Below are 15,567 nucleotides of genomic sequence, written 5' to 3' on the forward strand. Positions count from 1 at the left end.
AATACACCTCCTCCTACCCACCCTCCTGCAAAAATTCCATCCCCTATTCCCAATTCCTCCGCCTCCACCGCATCTGCTCCCAGGATGAGGCATTCCACTCCCGCACATCCCAAATGTCCACGTTCTTCAAGGACCGCAACTTTCCCCCCGCAGTGGTCGAGAACGCCCTTGACCGTGTCGCCCGCATTTCCCGCAGCACATCCTTCACACCCTGCCCCTGCCACAACCGCCCCCAGAGGATTCCCCTCGTTCTCACACGCCACCCCATCAACCTCCGGATACAACGCATCATCCTCCGACACTTCCGCCATCTACAATCTGACCCCACCACCCAAGACATTTTTCCATCCCCACCCCTGTCTGCTTTCCGGAGAGACCACTCTCTCTGCGACTCCCTTGTCCGCTCCACACTCACCTCCAACCACACCACACCCGGCACCTTCCCCTGCAACCACAGGAAGTGCTACACTTGCCCCTACACCTCCTCCCTCACCCCCATCCCAGGCCCCAAAATGACCTTCCATATCAAGCAGATGTTCACCTGCATATCTGCCAATGTGGTATATTGTATCCATTGTACCCGGTGTGGCTTCCTGTACATTGGGGAAACCAAGCGGAGGCTTGTGGACCGCTTTGCAGAACACCTCCGCTCGGTTCGCAACAAACAACTGCACCTCCCAGTCGCGAACCATTTCAACTCCCCCTCCCATTCTTTAGATGACATGTCCATCATGGGCCTCCTGCAGTGCCACTATGATGCCACCCGAAGGTTGCAAGAACAGCAACTCATATTCCGCTTGGGAACCCTGCAGACCAATGGTATCAATGTGGACTTCACAAGCTTCAAAATCTCCACTTCCCCCACTATATCCCAAAACCAGCCCAGTTCTTCCCCTCCCCCCCCCGTATCACACAACCAGCCCAGCTCATCCCCTCCCCCCACTGCATCCAAAAAAAAGCCCAGCCTGTCTCTGCTTCTCTAACCTGTTCTTCCTCTCACCCATCCCTTCCTCCCCCCTCAAGCCGCACCTCCATTTCCTTCCTACCACCTCATCCCGCCTCCTTGACTTGTCCATTTTCCCTGGACTGATCAATCCCCTCCCTACCTCCTCACCTATACTCTCCTCTCTACCTCCTCACCTTTACTCTCCTCTCTACCTATCTTGTTTTCTCTCCATCTTTGTTCCGCCTCCCCCTCTCTCCCTATTTATTCCAGTTCCCTCTCCCCATCCCCCTCTCGGATGAAGGGTTTAAGCCCGAAACGTCAGCTTTTGTGCTCCTGAGATGCTGCTTGGCCTGCTGTGTTCATCCAGCTCCACACTTGGTTATCTTAAATCCTCAAGGTGCCTCACAATGCTACATGACAAACAAATTACATGTTCACTGTTGTTATTCCAGATGAATACAACAACCAACTTGCACAGATTATTACCTCAGTGGTTAATAAAGGCAGGTACTTGTACTTTGCTCTCCTTTGAATATGAAGTAAACATGTTCACCTGACAATGGAGTGGACGTGAACAATTCCCGAACTCCACACTCTTATCATGTGCAAGTGTGAGTGTATAGTACTGTGAAAATGCAGACTTCCTGAGGAAACAGCAACAAAACATCAGTTATTGTTGAATCGATATTGCTTCCAATTTGTTTCTTCATGTAAAAATTCTCGATGTCAAATTTTACCATGCAATTCCTTTAAGTTGGTAGTTGAAATGCAAATCTATTTTAAAAAAAAACAATTAGTGGCCTTCCAGTTTTGTAACACTGTCCTCTTACAATTTCATGATCATCCCATTCTGTCAGAAATAATCGCATCTACAAGAGTACAGGTTGAAAACATCTATCCAAAATTGTCATGCATTTAATTGTAGAATTCTAACTTCTAATTCAATGAAGTTCTCCATGCCTAGTCACCTTTTACCATTTTTAAAATCACGACAGGAAACCTACCACAATGTTCTTTCCTAATATACCTAAAGAATGTCCAGATACGTGACTGTTGAAAGCTTTTTGTTTTTCAGCCATTCATTGCTCTTTGTGGCTTGATTGGTGTTTTTATTTGCTTTGCAGTACAATGAAATGAAATATTTGGTGTTTTCATTGAGTTCATCTTTTTTTTGTTTCATTCAAAAAAGCCCTTAAATATCTAGATACTTTGGAACTATCATGCCCACTGTTGGTGGATGATGATTTTAGTGTTGAGTGTGTCTGGCCAGATGGTGAATGGCAAGTGCATAGTAGCTGCCTGGAGATGTTAGCCTGGGAACTGATCCCAATTATAATGGAGTCGGCAAAGCACCAGCACAAAACACATTACATGATCGGCAGCCTGCTGATCTGGAAGCAGGAAATCATGAAGCCCACTTTACGGTCGCAGGAATGCTGTGCGCAGCGTCTACACATTTAATTTGGAATGATTTTAGGCTCAAACCACATAAAAAGAAAGTCTCCTGAACCATTTCCTTCTATTTGAGGATTGTTAAAAAGATTTTCACTGAAAATGCAATACAATTCACTTGTAAAGGCTGTTCAGTGTTCACTGAGTATTCCACTAAGATCCTCCCGGTTCCGGTGACCCATCAGCTGCAGTGAAATCTGCCCGTTTGACTTGTTAACCTTTGTATCTCATATTGTGAGTGTCCCATTAAAAGACTTCAAATTTTTTGTTGTATCGGTGTAATCTAATTGAATTGGGAGGTCTCCAATGGCATCTCTATCCTCACCACCAATTGCCCTTCTAACAATTGTACCCTTGGCCACAAAACAATTAGACTGATTGACTTAGCCCAAACTGTCATCAGTCTCACAGGTCACCGGGAAAGGAAGGTTAATGAGCACAAGTGGCAATTGCACTCAGAAAAATGTTAGCAATACTGGCTCTTGCAGTCATCTAGAGTATGCTGAACAATCTAATTTTAGAACTTCAAACATCGAGTTATAAAGTCATACAACATCGATTCCTTCCTCCTCTGCCTTCCTTCAAAATCTTGTCCATAGCTGAAAGTTGTCTCAACAGATGACATGTATATTATGTGTATAAAGTCAGGTTAATTGCAGTGTGAGTATAAAATCAAAGAAGACATGCTCAAACTTAAAGAACCCTAGCATTAAGGTTGTCATCAAACAGCCACAGGATATCCTCTAGAAGGAGAGGCATCAGCCAAAGTTTGTTGTCTACATTGATACCAACGCCATAGGTCAGAACATAGAACATTACAGTGCAGAAGAAGGGGGATGATGTCCTAACAACAGACTTCAGGAGTTCAGAAGGAAATGAAAAAGCAGGACCTCAGGGGCAGGACTCTCAAGATTACCCAATGCAAAATGCTCGTGAGTGTTGCAACAAGGCAACAAATCGATTGAACTAGGCTGGTGTAGAAAGGAAGGCATCCAATTTCTGACACACTTGGACTGGTTCTGGGGACCGGTAGAAGCTGGAAAGCTTACATTTCAAAAGCACCAGCATTTTAAATGAGCCAGCACTGTGGCTTAGTGGCTTGCACTGCTGCCTCACAATGCGAGGGACCCAGGTTCAAAAGCACCCTCTCTGTGTGGAGTTTGCGCGTTCTACCCATTTCTTTCAGGTGCTCTGGTTTCCTCACTAAGACCAAAGATGTGCAGGTTACGTGGATTGACCATGGAAAATACAGGGCTGCAGGGATAGGGTAGGAAGATGCGTAGGCTAGGATGCTCTTCGGATGGTCAGTGTGAACTTGATGGGCTGAATGGCCTGTTTCCACACTGTACGTATTCTATGGCTAGGATTGTGCTCACAGGGAGATTTTCTGTCAAACGTCTAGGAGCCTGAGGGATAATTCAACATTACTTCCTTCCAATTCGGCAGCAGCAAGTTGAAAAGATACGCAGGAGAACAGAAGACAGGAAAAATAAAGCCGAGCATTGAGTATGCTTCAAAAGCAGAGTTATGTGATAAAGACAATTTTTAGGGCACTCTCCCTTAATGCACACAGCGTTTGCGCAAGGTAGATGATCGAAAGACGCAATTTAAGCGAAAGGGATATGATCTCATTGCTATTACTGAGAGATGGTTCTGTGATGACCAGGACCTGGAACTGGATACTGTGAAGAGACAGAAAAAGTATTGGGGGTTTCGGTTTCTTTTGCTCCCATGCCCAGAACAGTCCTTTGATGCAGAATTGAACATTTCCAATGAATATTAAGACATTGGATATCAGTTCCTTCACAGAAGTGCTCTGAGTGCCTTGCATTTTGTCTTCACAATACAGTTTTTGTGGTTCAATGTCAACAAAGCAATCTTGAATATTTGCAAAATTTGGAGCTATAAAGTACAAACACTACTTCAAAAAGACCTTTAAAAGCTGTTCTCTCATTATAAAGCTCAATACTCAGGATACATTAACAGTTTTGATGCAATAATCATGTAAAAGAGTGGAAGTGTTAACTGTCAGAATCAGGAAGTGTCAGTCACAGTAATAAGTTCAAAGTTGAATTCAGTGCAGAAAGCAAAAGAGAAGGGAGGGAAAAATAGGATTAAACAATTTAGTTAAAAGAAGAAGATAAAATTACAAATTTAAAACTTTTAAAACCAACTGTAATGCTCCAGCATTTCACTTCAAGGTTCCAGAGACCCTACCCAACTCTACATACCTGCTATTAAGCACCATTGGATTGAGCTTAGACCAATCTTGCTCACCTCTTACTTCTATACTCAGTAACTTACATTACTCTTCATTCTGGAGCACCTCAATTTTAAAATTCTTTATTTGCAGATCCTGCACTGATCTCGTCCTTCCCAATCTCTGTCACCTCCTGCAGACCCTCAGCTCTCTGAGTATATAAAATCTTGGCCTCTTGCTCTGTAATGATTTAATTGAGTTTATTGTTAGTTTGGGATGTGGCCCTCATTTGACTCGGTCAGCATTTATTACTCATTCCTAGTTCTACCACTGGTGGCTGTGCCTTGAGCTATCTGAAGCTGAAGTGTTGAAGTTCCATCCCCAAATGGCCCCCCACAATTCTGTCTCTTTAAAACGTTACTGAATGCTTAGCTCATTGACAAAGCTTTGAGTCACCAATTCTGATATCTTAGTTTTTTTCATTTGGCACTGTCCTGTGAATCATCTCACAAAGTTTACAGAACATAGAACAGAGAACATTACAGCACAGTCCAGGCCCTTTGGCCCTCAACGTTGCACTGACCTGTGAAAGCAATCTGAAGCCCATCTAACTGACACTATTCCATTATCATCCATACATTTATCCAATGACCATTTAAATGCCCTTAAAGTTGGCGAATCTACTGCTGTTGCAGGCAGGCCATTCCATGTTCTTACGACTCTCTGAGTAAAGAACCTAACTCTGACATCTGTCCTATATCTGTCATCCCTCAATTTAAAGCTATGCCCTCTCGTGCGAGCCATCACCATCCGAGGAAAAAGGCTTTTACTGTCCACCTTGTCTAATCCTCTGATCATCTTGTATGTTTCTATTAAGTCACCTCTTAACCTTCTTCTCTCTAACAAAAACAGCCTCAAGTCCATCAGCCTTTCCTCATAAAGCCTGCCCTCCATACCAGGCAACATCCTGGAAAATCTCCTCTGCACCCTTTCCAAAACTTCCACATCCTTTCTATTATACAGCGACCAGAACTGTATGCAATACTCCAAGAACGGCCGCACCAGAGTTTTGTACAGCTGCAACATGACCTCATGGCTCCAAAACTCAATCACTCTACTAATAGAACCTAACACACTGTACACCTTCCGAACAACCCTATCAACCTGGATGGCAACTTTCAGGGGTCTGTGCATATGGACTCCAAGATCTCTCTGATCATCCACAGTACCAAGAATCTTACCATTAGCCCAGTACTCTGTATTCATGTTACTCCTTCCAAAGTGAATCACCTCACACTTTTCCACATTCGACTCTCAGCCCAGCTCTGCAGCTTATCTATGTCCCTCTGTAACCTGCAACATCCTTCCGTGTTATCCACAACTCCACCAACTTTAGTATCATCCTCAAATTTACTAACCCATCCTTCTATGCCCTCATGCAGGTCATTTATAAAAATGACAAACAGCAGTAGCCCCAAAACAGATCCTTGTGGTATACCACTTGTAACTGAACTCGAGGATGAACATTTCCCATCAACCACCACCCGTTGTCTTCTTACAGCTAGCCAATTTCTGATCCAAACTGCTAAATCACCCTCAATCCCATTCCTCCATATTTTCTGCAATAACCTACTGTGGGGAACTTTAACAAATGCTTTACTGAAATCCGTGTACATCACGTCAACTGCTTTACCATCATCCACCTGTTTGATCGCCTTCTCAAAAAACTCAATAAGGTTTGTGAGGCACGACCTACCCTTCACAAAACCATGTTGACTATCCCTAATCGAATTATCCCTTTCTAGATGATTATAAATCCTATCGCTAATAATCCTTTCCAATATTTTACCCACAACCAAAGCAAGGCTCACTGGTCTATAATTACCAGGGTTGTCTCTGTTCCCCTTCTTGAACAAGGGGACAACATTTGCTATCCTCCAGTCTTCTGGTACTATTCCTCTGGACAATGACGACATAAAGATCAAAGCCAAAGACTCTGCAATCTCCTCCCTAGCTTCCCAGAGAATCCTAGGATAAATCCCATCTGGCCCAGGGTTACTTATCCATTTTCACACTTTCCAGAATTGCTAGCACCTCCTCCTTATGAACCTCAATTCCCTCTAGTTTAATAGCGTAAATCTCAGTATTCTTCTTGGCAACATTGTCTTTTTCAAGTGTGAATACTGACAAAAAATAGTCATTTCGCACCTCTCCTACCTCTTTGGACTCCACGCACAAATTCCAACTACTGTCCTTGACTGGACCTAATCTTACTCTCGTCATTCTTTTGTTCCTGCCATACCTATAGAAAGCTTTAGGGTTCTCCTTGATCCTACCTGCCAAAGACCTCTCATGTCCACTCCTGTCTCTTCTTAGCTCTCTCTTTAGGTCCTTCCTGGCTAACTTGTAACTTTCAAGTGCCCTAACTGAGCCTTCATGCCTCATCTTTACACAAGCCTCCTTTTTCCTCTTGAAGAGAGATTCAACTTCTTTACTAAGCCATGGTTTGCTGGCTTGACCACTTCCTCCCTGCCTGACAGGTACATACTTACCAAGGACACGCAGTAGCTGTTCTTTGAACAAGATCCGCATTTCAATTGTGCCCAACCCCTGCAGTTTCCTTCCCCATCCCATGCATCCTAAATTTTACCTAATTGCCTCATAATTGCCTTTCCCCCAGCTATAACTCTTGCCCTGTGGTATATACCGATCCCTTTTCAGCGCTAAAGTAAATGTAACCGAATTGTGGTCACAATCACTGAAGTGCTCACCTACCTCCATTTCTAACACCTGGCCTGGGTTCATCACCGAGTACCAAATCCAATGTAGCCTTGCCTCTTCTTGGCCTATCTACATACCATGTCAGGAAACCCTCCTGCACACATTGAACAAAAACTGACCCATCTAAGTACTCGAACTATTGTGCTTCCAGTCAGGCAGTATACAAATACAAATTGATGTTTTTAGCTGATCAATATGCTAGAATAATCAGATCACTGAGTGGAATTGAAGATAGGATGAAGTGCTGCTTTGCATAACTGCAAGACCTTTCAGAGTGCTTCACACCCAATGATGCACTTTTGAAGTATACTCACCTTTGCAATGTTAGAAATTTTCCAATTGCACACAGTTTGCTTCCACAAAATAAGTGATAAAATATGACATAATCTACTTTCAAGGTCCGACTGAGGAATAAATCGTTGTTATAGCACCAGGAATAACTTACTTGTCCTTCATCAAAATAAATGTACACAACTTTCATGGAAGAGAAGTACGAGCCAGCAAATTGTCAGTGAGAACTCTCTCTCTTCAGTTGTGGCCCTACATTTGCGGTGGGCAGAGACTCAATATGTCTCCGACTGACAGATATTGGTCACCTGGTCTGAGCTCATGTCAGAAATGCACTTTTGACCCTGAAGATGCTGCAGAACAAGATATTAATTTTTGTGCATTAAGAGTCATTAGCGATGACTCAATGCTGCTATTTGTGTCGTTGTTGTAAAATACTGTCCCGTGTAGCATCATTTATTAGCATATGATTTATCAGCTTGCTCTTTGTTTAAACACAATCATTGACCGATCTTAAGCTGAGAGTCCATTTAATTTTGTGATAGCCCAAAGTCAGCAGACTCATCTGGGGTGTTTGATTTCCACTCATCATCTTCCACCCAAGTTTGTATGGCCACTGGCCAATGTTTGACATGTCCGATGCTGAATTCTTGAATTTCCCTCGAAGCTATGGGAGATGGTAATGTTGTGGTAAAATCAATGGACCAGTGATCCACAGAGCTCTGGGAGCACAGCTTCAAATTGCAACATGACAGTTAATGGAATTTGAATTCAATCAATTAATCTGGAATTGAAAATGGTGCCCATGAAACTAATATTGATTGTTTTAAAACTCCATCTCCTTCTGAAAAGGTCCTTTAGATAGGGAAATTGCCATTCTTACCTGATTTGACCGCCATGTGATTCCAGAGCCACAGTAATGTAGTTGACTCTTATGGAAGCTATTCAGTTCAAGGGCATTTAGGAGGGCATCAAATACTGATCTTGAGATTGTTGATTTGCTTGCCACATCAGCCTTTTTTTGTTCAAGTCAACAACCTCGCTTACAACCTGAGCTACAGATCTTTGACAAAACTTTATATACTGGCCTTGCCATAAATGGTCGAGTCAATAAATGGATTTATTTACTTAGTTTATCTGCCGCAAACCAAAATCTACACCCTCAATGTTATTCAGTGCCATTTCAAATATTCTTCACCAGTTGGTATGGCTTTTCTATTATTCAAAATGAAGGACAATGCAGATTTATTATCAGTGGGAATCTGCAAAGCTTCCAAACAGAAAAGAATACTTCAGTATGTGGTAAATGTAATCTAACAAATCTTTGAACTTGCCTACACTTCAGAACATGACTAATGAAATTAATATTGCAGTAAAGGGAGCTGATTAAGAAAATATCTTTAAAGTGCCAATTCAAAAAAAATTCATTCCCTCCATATTGTGAGTAAATTTGACCACATTGTTTGACCATCTCTCTGTTGTATCATTGACTGAATATAGTTTAGAAAATAAATCATAGCCGTATCAAGTTGCTTTTTTATCTGAAACTAATTATCTAATTATTTTAGTAACTGCACTAGAAATATAAAAAGGTTTTGCTTTCCTGCTTTATTGCATGTATAATATTACGATTTGGCTTAATATTCTTGGCCTTGGATGCATTTGTTGTAAAAGAAACAAATTGTATGTCTGTGTTTATAATCGTGGTAAAGTATATTTAACTACATAGCATGGAGATGTAGTAATAAAAAAAGGAAATAAATTGCTAAGTTATCCTCTCTTATAATATTGTAGCTTTTATGATTTAAAAGATTGGAGTGGAAGAGTAAAACATTCTTATTTCAACTCTACAGATCTTTGGTAAGAATATGCCTAGAGCGTTGCATGCAGGTTTGTCTCATCCAAAGAAGAACATATTTTCTTTGGTGAGACAGTGCAATGAAAGTGTCTATTCCACAAGAGTTAGTAGGAATACACGGAGGTCGTACTGAAATGTATAAAACTCATGCGCTTTCAGAGGATATTCTCCCAGTTGGGAAATCGAGAACATGATGGCGCAGTCTAATGAGGGAAATATCTTGGGTTGATACTAAGAGAATTGATTCACTTAATGGTTTTTAAACGTTTGGAATTCCCTTCCTCGGTGTCATACATGTCAGTCATTAAGAATAATCAAATCAGAGATCAGTAGATGTTTGAAAACTAAGGAAATGAGGGATGTAGAGATAGTGTGGGAACATATTGAGGTAAAAAGTCATCCAGGATCATGTTGACAGTTTAAGGAGCCTTGGAGAGCCGAGTAACTTAGTCCTGCTCCCACAATTTTTTTTTAGCTGCTCTGTTTCTCCAGAATGATGGCCTGGAAGCTATTGTCTCATGTTAAGTTAAAGAAGTAAATGCCTGTTTAGAGAACTCTTCAAGATAGAGGTGAAGTTATGGTGCCCATCTTGGATTGTCAGAGTGCTTATCTGGAAATCGTGCTGCCATCCTTCCTGTAGCCTCATAAACATGCCCACAATCCTTAATGGGACTGCAGATTTGTGAGTGGCCAATAAGGACAGTGCTTCCAAGAAGATCAACCTTGCTGAGCACATTGCCAAAAAGTGTGGGTTCAGGATCTGAAAATGAACCCACATTGTGATTATCCTCAAAGGGCACAAAACCTTGCTCTTTACTTTTATCACAACTTTGGCTAGATCTGCGAGCTCATTCATCCTGGACTAATGTATTACATTTGGAACAATTTACAGTTTTGATAAATTTTCTTTTCTTCCAGTCGCTTCTAATTTTGAAAGTAGCACATTTAAATAGCAACTAATAAATGAGAAATTTGAACTGGAATGATAATAACAATGGTGTTCCTTTTCTTAAACTTTCTTGCTCAGGTTTTCGGGGATGAATCTGCCTCCACCTATTATCAGCAGCAAGAACTGGCTTAGGTTGCATTTTGTATCAGACAACAACCACAGACACAGCGGATTCAGTGCTCAGTACCAAGGTAAATTTGCATGCACAAAAATGTAACTTTGCATGCGAAAACTTTCAGAAGATATTTTGTGTCTTCACAACAAAGCGGGGTATACCCGTGACTAAATTTTCAGCTTGAATGTTTCTGGGAATAATGTTTAAAGAATGCTTAAAGGGGGGAGTACTTTAATGTTTCAATTGGATTTGTATGCAGTCAAAGCCTTTTCAAATATTAATCACAGTTTGAAACCTTTCAAAGTGCAAAGACAACTTTAAGTCAGTGAAATTTGAGAGTACAAATCATTGACAATTGTCTGTTCAGAATAGAATCAATTTTAACTCTGCCTCTCTTGTGGCCCAAAGGTGAATTTTACAAGTTCTTCTTTCTCAAGTGTATCTGTAAACAATGCAGCAGCAATAAGTATTCCACAATCCCTGTTGAAATCATGTAATACATTGTTGGTTTCCAGTGAGATTGTGTAAATTGCTTGTAAAGTCTAGAGGAGAGGGAGTAAACCAGTTAGTACGTAGAAGTTTCCTTTCAAAGTAACTCAGTTACAGCTTCAGTATATCAGTTACTGCCAAAATTTGCAGATGGGCAATTCATTAAATGAGGTGCATACATGAAGCTGAAATCATAGGCACAGCAAATAAATTGTAAACAAGACATAGCACTTTATGGAATAATTTGCACATTCTCACAAAGATTGCTCCTGTTGTATATCAGGTGGAATCATTACTAAAGGGACCAGTAACAAATCTCTGATCCATTTCTTTGCTGCTGTGAACTCATTTTTAGATTATTGGATTTTTCTCCAAAGTAGTTTAACAAAGAACAACTTTTAGTGATCAATGTTTGAGACAAAAGTTTTGGCAGTAACTAATATATTGAAGGACTTAACTGAGTTACTTTGAAAATAATTTTCTCGGTTTTGATGTTATTACAAGAAATCCGCTCAGTTGGCTGGGTGGCCTGTTTGTGACAGAGAGGTGAGCTCACAGTGTGGTTCAATTCCTGCACCAGCTGAGACTATCACTTAGAACTCACAGTCTCAGCCTTTCCCGTCACTCATTGCTTCCCCCAAATAAGTAAGGCCCAGCAGGACTATGGAGACTTTACTTTACCAACACCTGAAGACAGTAAAAACAAATAGTTTTATCTCGTCAAACTACTTAAATCTGCCCATGCTAGTTCTGGTGCACTCCAGTTGTTTGTTTTTGGCTGTCTTCACAATATCTTACATTATATGATGGATAGCTATCAGTCGAATGGCTGAATCTGATATAAGCCTCTAAAATGTGTAATTTAAGTCAGAAAAAAAGCTATGGCTCATAGCTATAGTATTACTTTTAGTACATTATTTTTAATCTTTTACTTTTCTCCAGCCTTTAGACTTTTAAACTGGTGCATCTTTTGCAGTAAACTTATTACATTTTGACATGCTAGGAAAACTAAACTAGCCATTTGTAATGTATACAAATTGAAGAATAAATTAGAATCTTTCTTCTAAATTTTCAGGACCTGGTGAGATCAGCTAAGAAATAAAGGGCAAGTTTCTCTTAATGTGATAACATTCCACAAGGAGGAAGCTATTAGTTTATGTGTGTCATGTTTCTGGTAGGAAGGTTTTCATGTCAGTTTAATTGCTGAAGAAAGAACAATCCCCAGTAAAGGAGAGGGAAATTGGAAAGTGTATGTTGCAAACACTTGGCTCTTGGTCATCATGCCCAGGAGAGTGCTGCTGAGATAATTAATCAAAGAAGATATTTGGAATAGCTGAGAGTAATGGACATTTTTATGAGTCCTTTATCCTGCTTAACAACAATGTTAGCACTCTGGTAAGTGGATAAGTGCCCAATTACAGAATAATGTCACTTTCTTTGGCAAAGTACAGAGAGTCCTTCATTTGATTCTGAAATCAGTACAGGCCTAGAATTCAACCAGGTTAACAAGTTGTATCTAAATCTTATAATCGATAAGACCATAGGTCTTGGGTGCATTTACAGAAATTAAATGAGCCCAAGTAAATCCCTGGCCATCATCATCTCCATCCACTACTCTGAAATTACTCCAGAGTCTGAAAGAAGAATACTGAATTTGTGAAAAGTTCTTGGCATGATCTGTAATCACATCCAAATGCAGAAAAAATTCTAAACGTGCCATTAAAATCATCCGTGACTTGCTGTATCAAACAATCAGCTGCTGTCTCTCCTTCAATAATCGTGTACATCTTGGATCCTGCTGGAACCAGCTGGGATGCCTTGGAGAGATTCACTGTCACCAGTCCTTCTGAATGATATCAGCATAAGCTATTGATTCCGTGTTTGGAAAGATATCCATATAATCTGTTCAACAGAAGTAAGGCTCAATTTTGATAAAGAATAAGTAGTTTTGTTGCCAGTTACTTAGTACCTAGTTAGACTAAATCTAAGATATATGATAGCCTCATAAGTGACAATCAGGCTCAATTTATGATAAATGTCACATCACTACAGTAGCCAAATGCTGTTAATACTTGGGAAAATCACTGAATGCTTATACACCTTCTAATGAAAATATCCAGAATATCTAAGAGATATACAGAACTTTGATTATCTCCCACCAGGAACAATTCTTTATCTCTTGATGGCTGAAGCATATTTTGTGATGTCTTTTAACCCTTTCAATAAGTTGCAACAAAGAACAACACATTTGTGGCTGTTGGGTGCCATTTATTGGCATTTGGGAAACCAGCCCCTTAAACGTCTCAATATATATCAAAGCACAAACAGACTGGCATATTTGAATATAAACAAAAAGAAGAACTTTATTGTCTTATTTACACTCTTAGTAGTACTGTATGCCAAGGGTGTCCATGTGTATCTGGCCTACTTTGTCCCCGAAGGAAGAAATGAGTAAAATTATACATTCTATGGGTAGTTTGTTGAATAGGAACAATTATTTGCATTACCAAAACAGGTCGAAGGTATTTTGTTGATTTTTCTGATGCCTCACAGAATGTGCATGGTTCTACTGATATTGATATCATAGCAGCAGCTTTTTCTATTTATTCATTGGGCATCCCACATGTGTCAGATACCAAGATTTGTGACAGTATTTGTGCCACTGGCAATGGGCCAGTTGGAGTATCATTGCACCCAAGTCTGTCTATTGATAGCACACACAGGGATTTCTGGGCTATCGTCTGAGTCTTAAACCATCGACTATTGATACGAAAACCTAATGAACCACAAAACGTTTCAGATTTAGTTGTTACATTATGCTTCTAAAGAAGTCGCTCAGATATTGACAGCAGAGTACTTGTTTGTTGTTTTTCGATTGTAGAATTTTTAGGGACAAATGTGAAGGTACTCTGAATTTGTGATTCCATATGAGCAACTCCCAGAATCAATATGCAGTAATGCCTTAGCTGGAATCCTATTATTACTGAGAAACTGTTTAATTAGCAAAACAAGAAATTCTACAATTACACCTCAAAGCTCTTTATCGGGTCAAAAACATTGCATTGAATACCGATGGTGAAGTTTCACATACCATTCCCCTCACCAATCAAGGACTTTTACCTGTACCTTAATTACTTATGTGCAGGAATTCAAAATCAGAATTAACCCACAACAGGTGAATCCAAGAACATACTTCAGATCTTGAGATGACTGTGACTTATTTCTTGATACCTCTATTATATTTCCTCCTATTTGCCCATGCAGAAGAAAGACAGCATTAGCATAAAATCTCTGTCACACTTGACAACACTACACTTACCATCAGCTGATATCTGTTGCTGATGTAAAAGTGTATTGACATCCAGCAGAAGGGTAGTGCCCGGCTTTTAGTATTACCACTTTATTTGAAACATAACCTACCATTTCAATGTTTCATATGCTTAATTGTTGGTGAGACCAAGGTGTTTCCTATCACTGGTAGCCAGTCCTTAAAGCTAATTCACAAAATATTCAAATCTAAAAGGTACCTGGAAATTAGTTGTACTGCCAAAGATTTCATGTTCTCTTGTTCTTGGTCAATGGTTCAATGAATTAACACTCTTGTTACTCTTTGTGCTTTACATGTTAAAATAATATTGCAAATTAACAATGCTGCACGTACCGATTTGTAAATGTTTGCAATCAGCCTGCTCATAACTTTGGATCAGGATTGGACCAGGCCTAATGGCTCAGAGGTAGAGACTCTAGTTGAGAGCCCTCAAGAGCTGCAACAAGTATTGCTTTATACACTACTAAATATTTGAAGCATCTGTGTGATATATTTCTGCCCAGTGCCACTTATTACCTAGTTCATGTGATGTTGTAACTTTACTGTAAAACATTGATATTTGTTGAAGTATAAAATACGCATCCCAATTAATGAACACCTGGATTTTTTACAGAAAGTGATAACTATTTGTCTAAAGCAAATTTATTTACGGTGATACCTTTGTGATTATGAGAATGGGTCATAATGAGATTGTATTTTATCGAATAGATTAGTCCCTCATTTCAGAACTGGCAGTTGAAAACACTAAGTAAAAGCAATATTAGAGCATTATCTATTTAGATATTGTGAACAAGTAATCTTGATTCAGATATTTGTGAACTAATGGAGCGGAGATGGTATGAACGAGAAAGTTTCACAAAAATATCCCACTAATCGATTTCACCAAACAGAGTTAGTTGGGCTTGTTTAATTCTCTTTTATCACTTAATGGAAACCAGCTGTGAGAGAAAGTGTTGTAGCACAAAGTCTAAATTACAGTAAACCTCGTATAAAATGAAACATGAATACCATTATCCTGCTTATAACTGCACACTCTTTGTTAACTCCATCCCTCTTCTAAGTATAAGCCTCATCATGGAGCTCCATGCATGGCAAATAAGCATTTATTTGATTAGAGTTGTCCCTATTAAACAAACACTGCTAAAGTTTGCATGATATTGC

The 15,567-nt window shown here is 40.0% G+C and overlaps 1 protein-coding gene across 1 annotated transcript in view; it reads left to right on the forward strand.

Moving 5' to 3' along the window:
• The window catches only part of csmd3b (CUB and Sushi multiple domains 3b), a 1,751,526-nt gene that overhangs the window by 999,762 nt on the left and 736,197 nt on the right, over window positions 1–15,567 (forward strand). The window contains exon 6 of the mRNA XM_048529668.2: window positions 10,553–10,665. Coding sequence (XP_048385625.1) covers window positions 10,553–10,665 — 113 coding nt within the window. The remainder of the gene's footprint in view (window positions 1–10,552; window positions 10,666–15,567) is intronic.

This window comes from Stegostoma tigrinum, chromosome 5 (genome assembly GCF_030684315.1).
Source record: "Stegostoma tigrinum isolate sSteTig4 chromosome 5, sSteTig4.hap1, whole genome shotgun sequence".
In the NCBI taxonomy this organism is placed as follows: domain Eukaryota; kingdom Metazoa; phylum Chordata; class Chondrichthyes; order Orectolobiformes; family Stegostomatidae; genus Stegostoma; species Stegostoma tigrinum.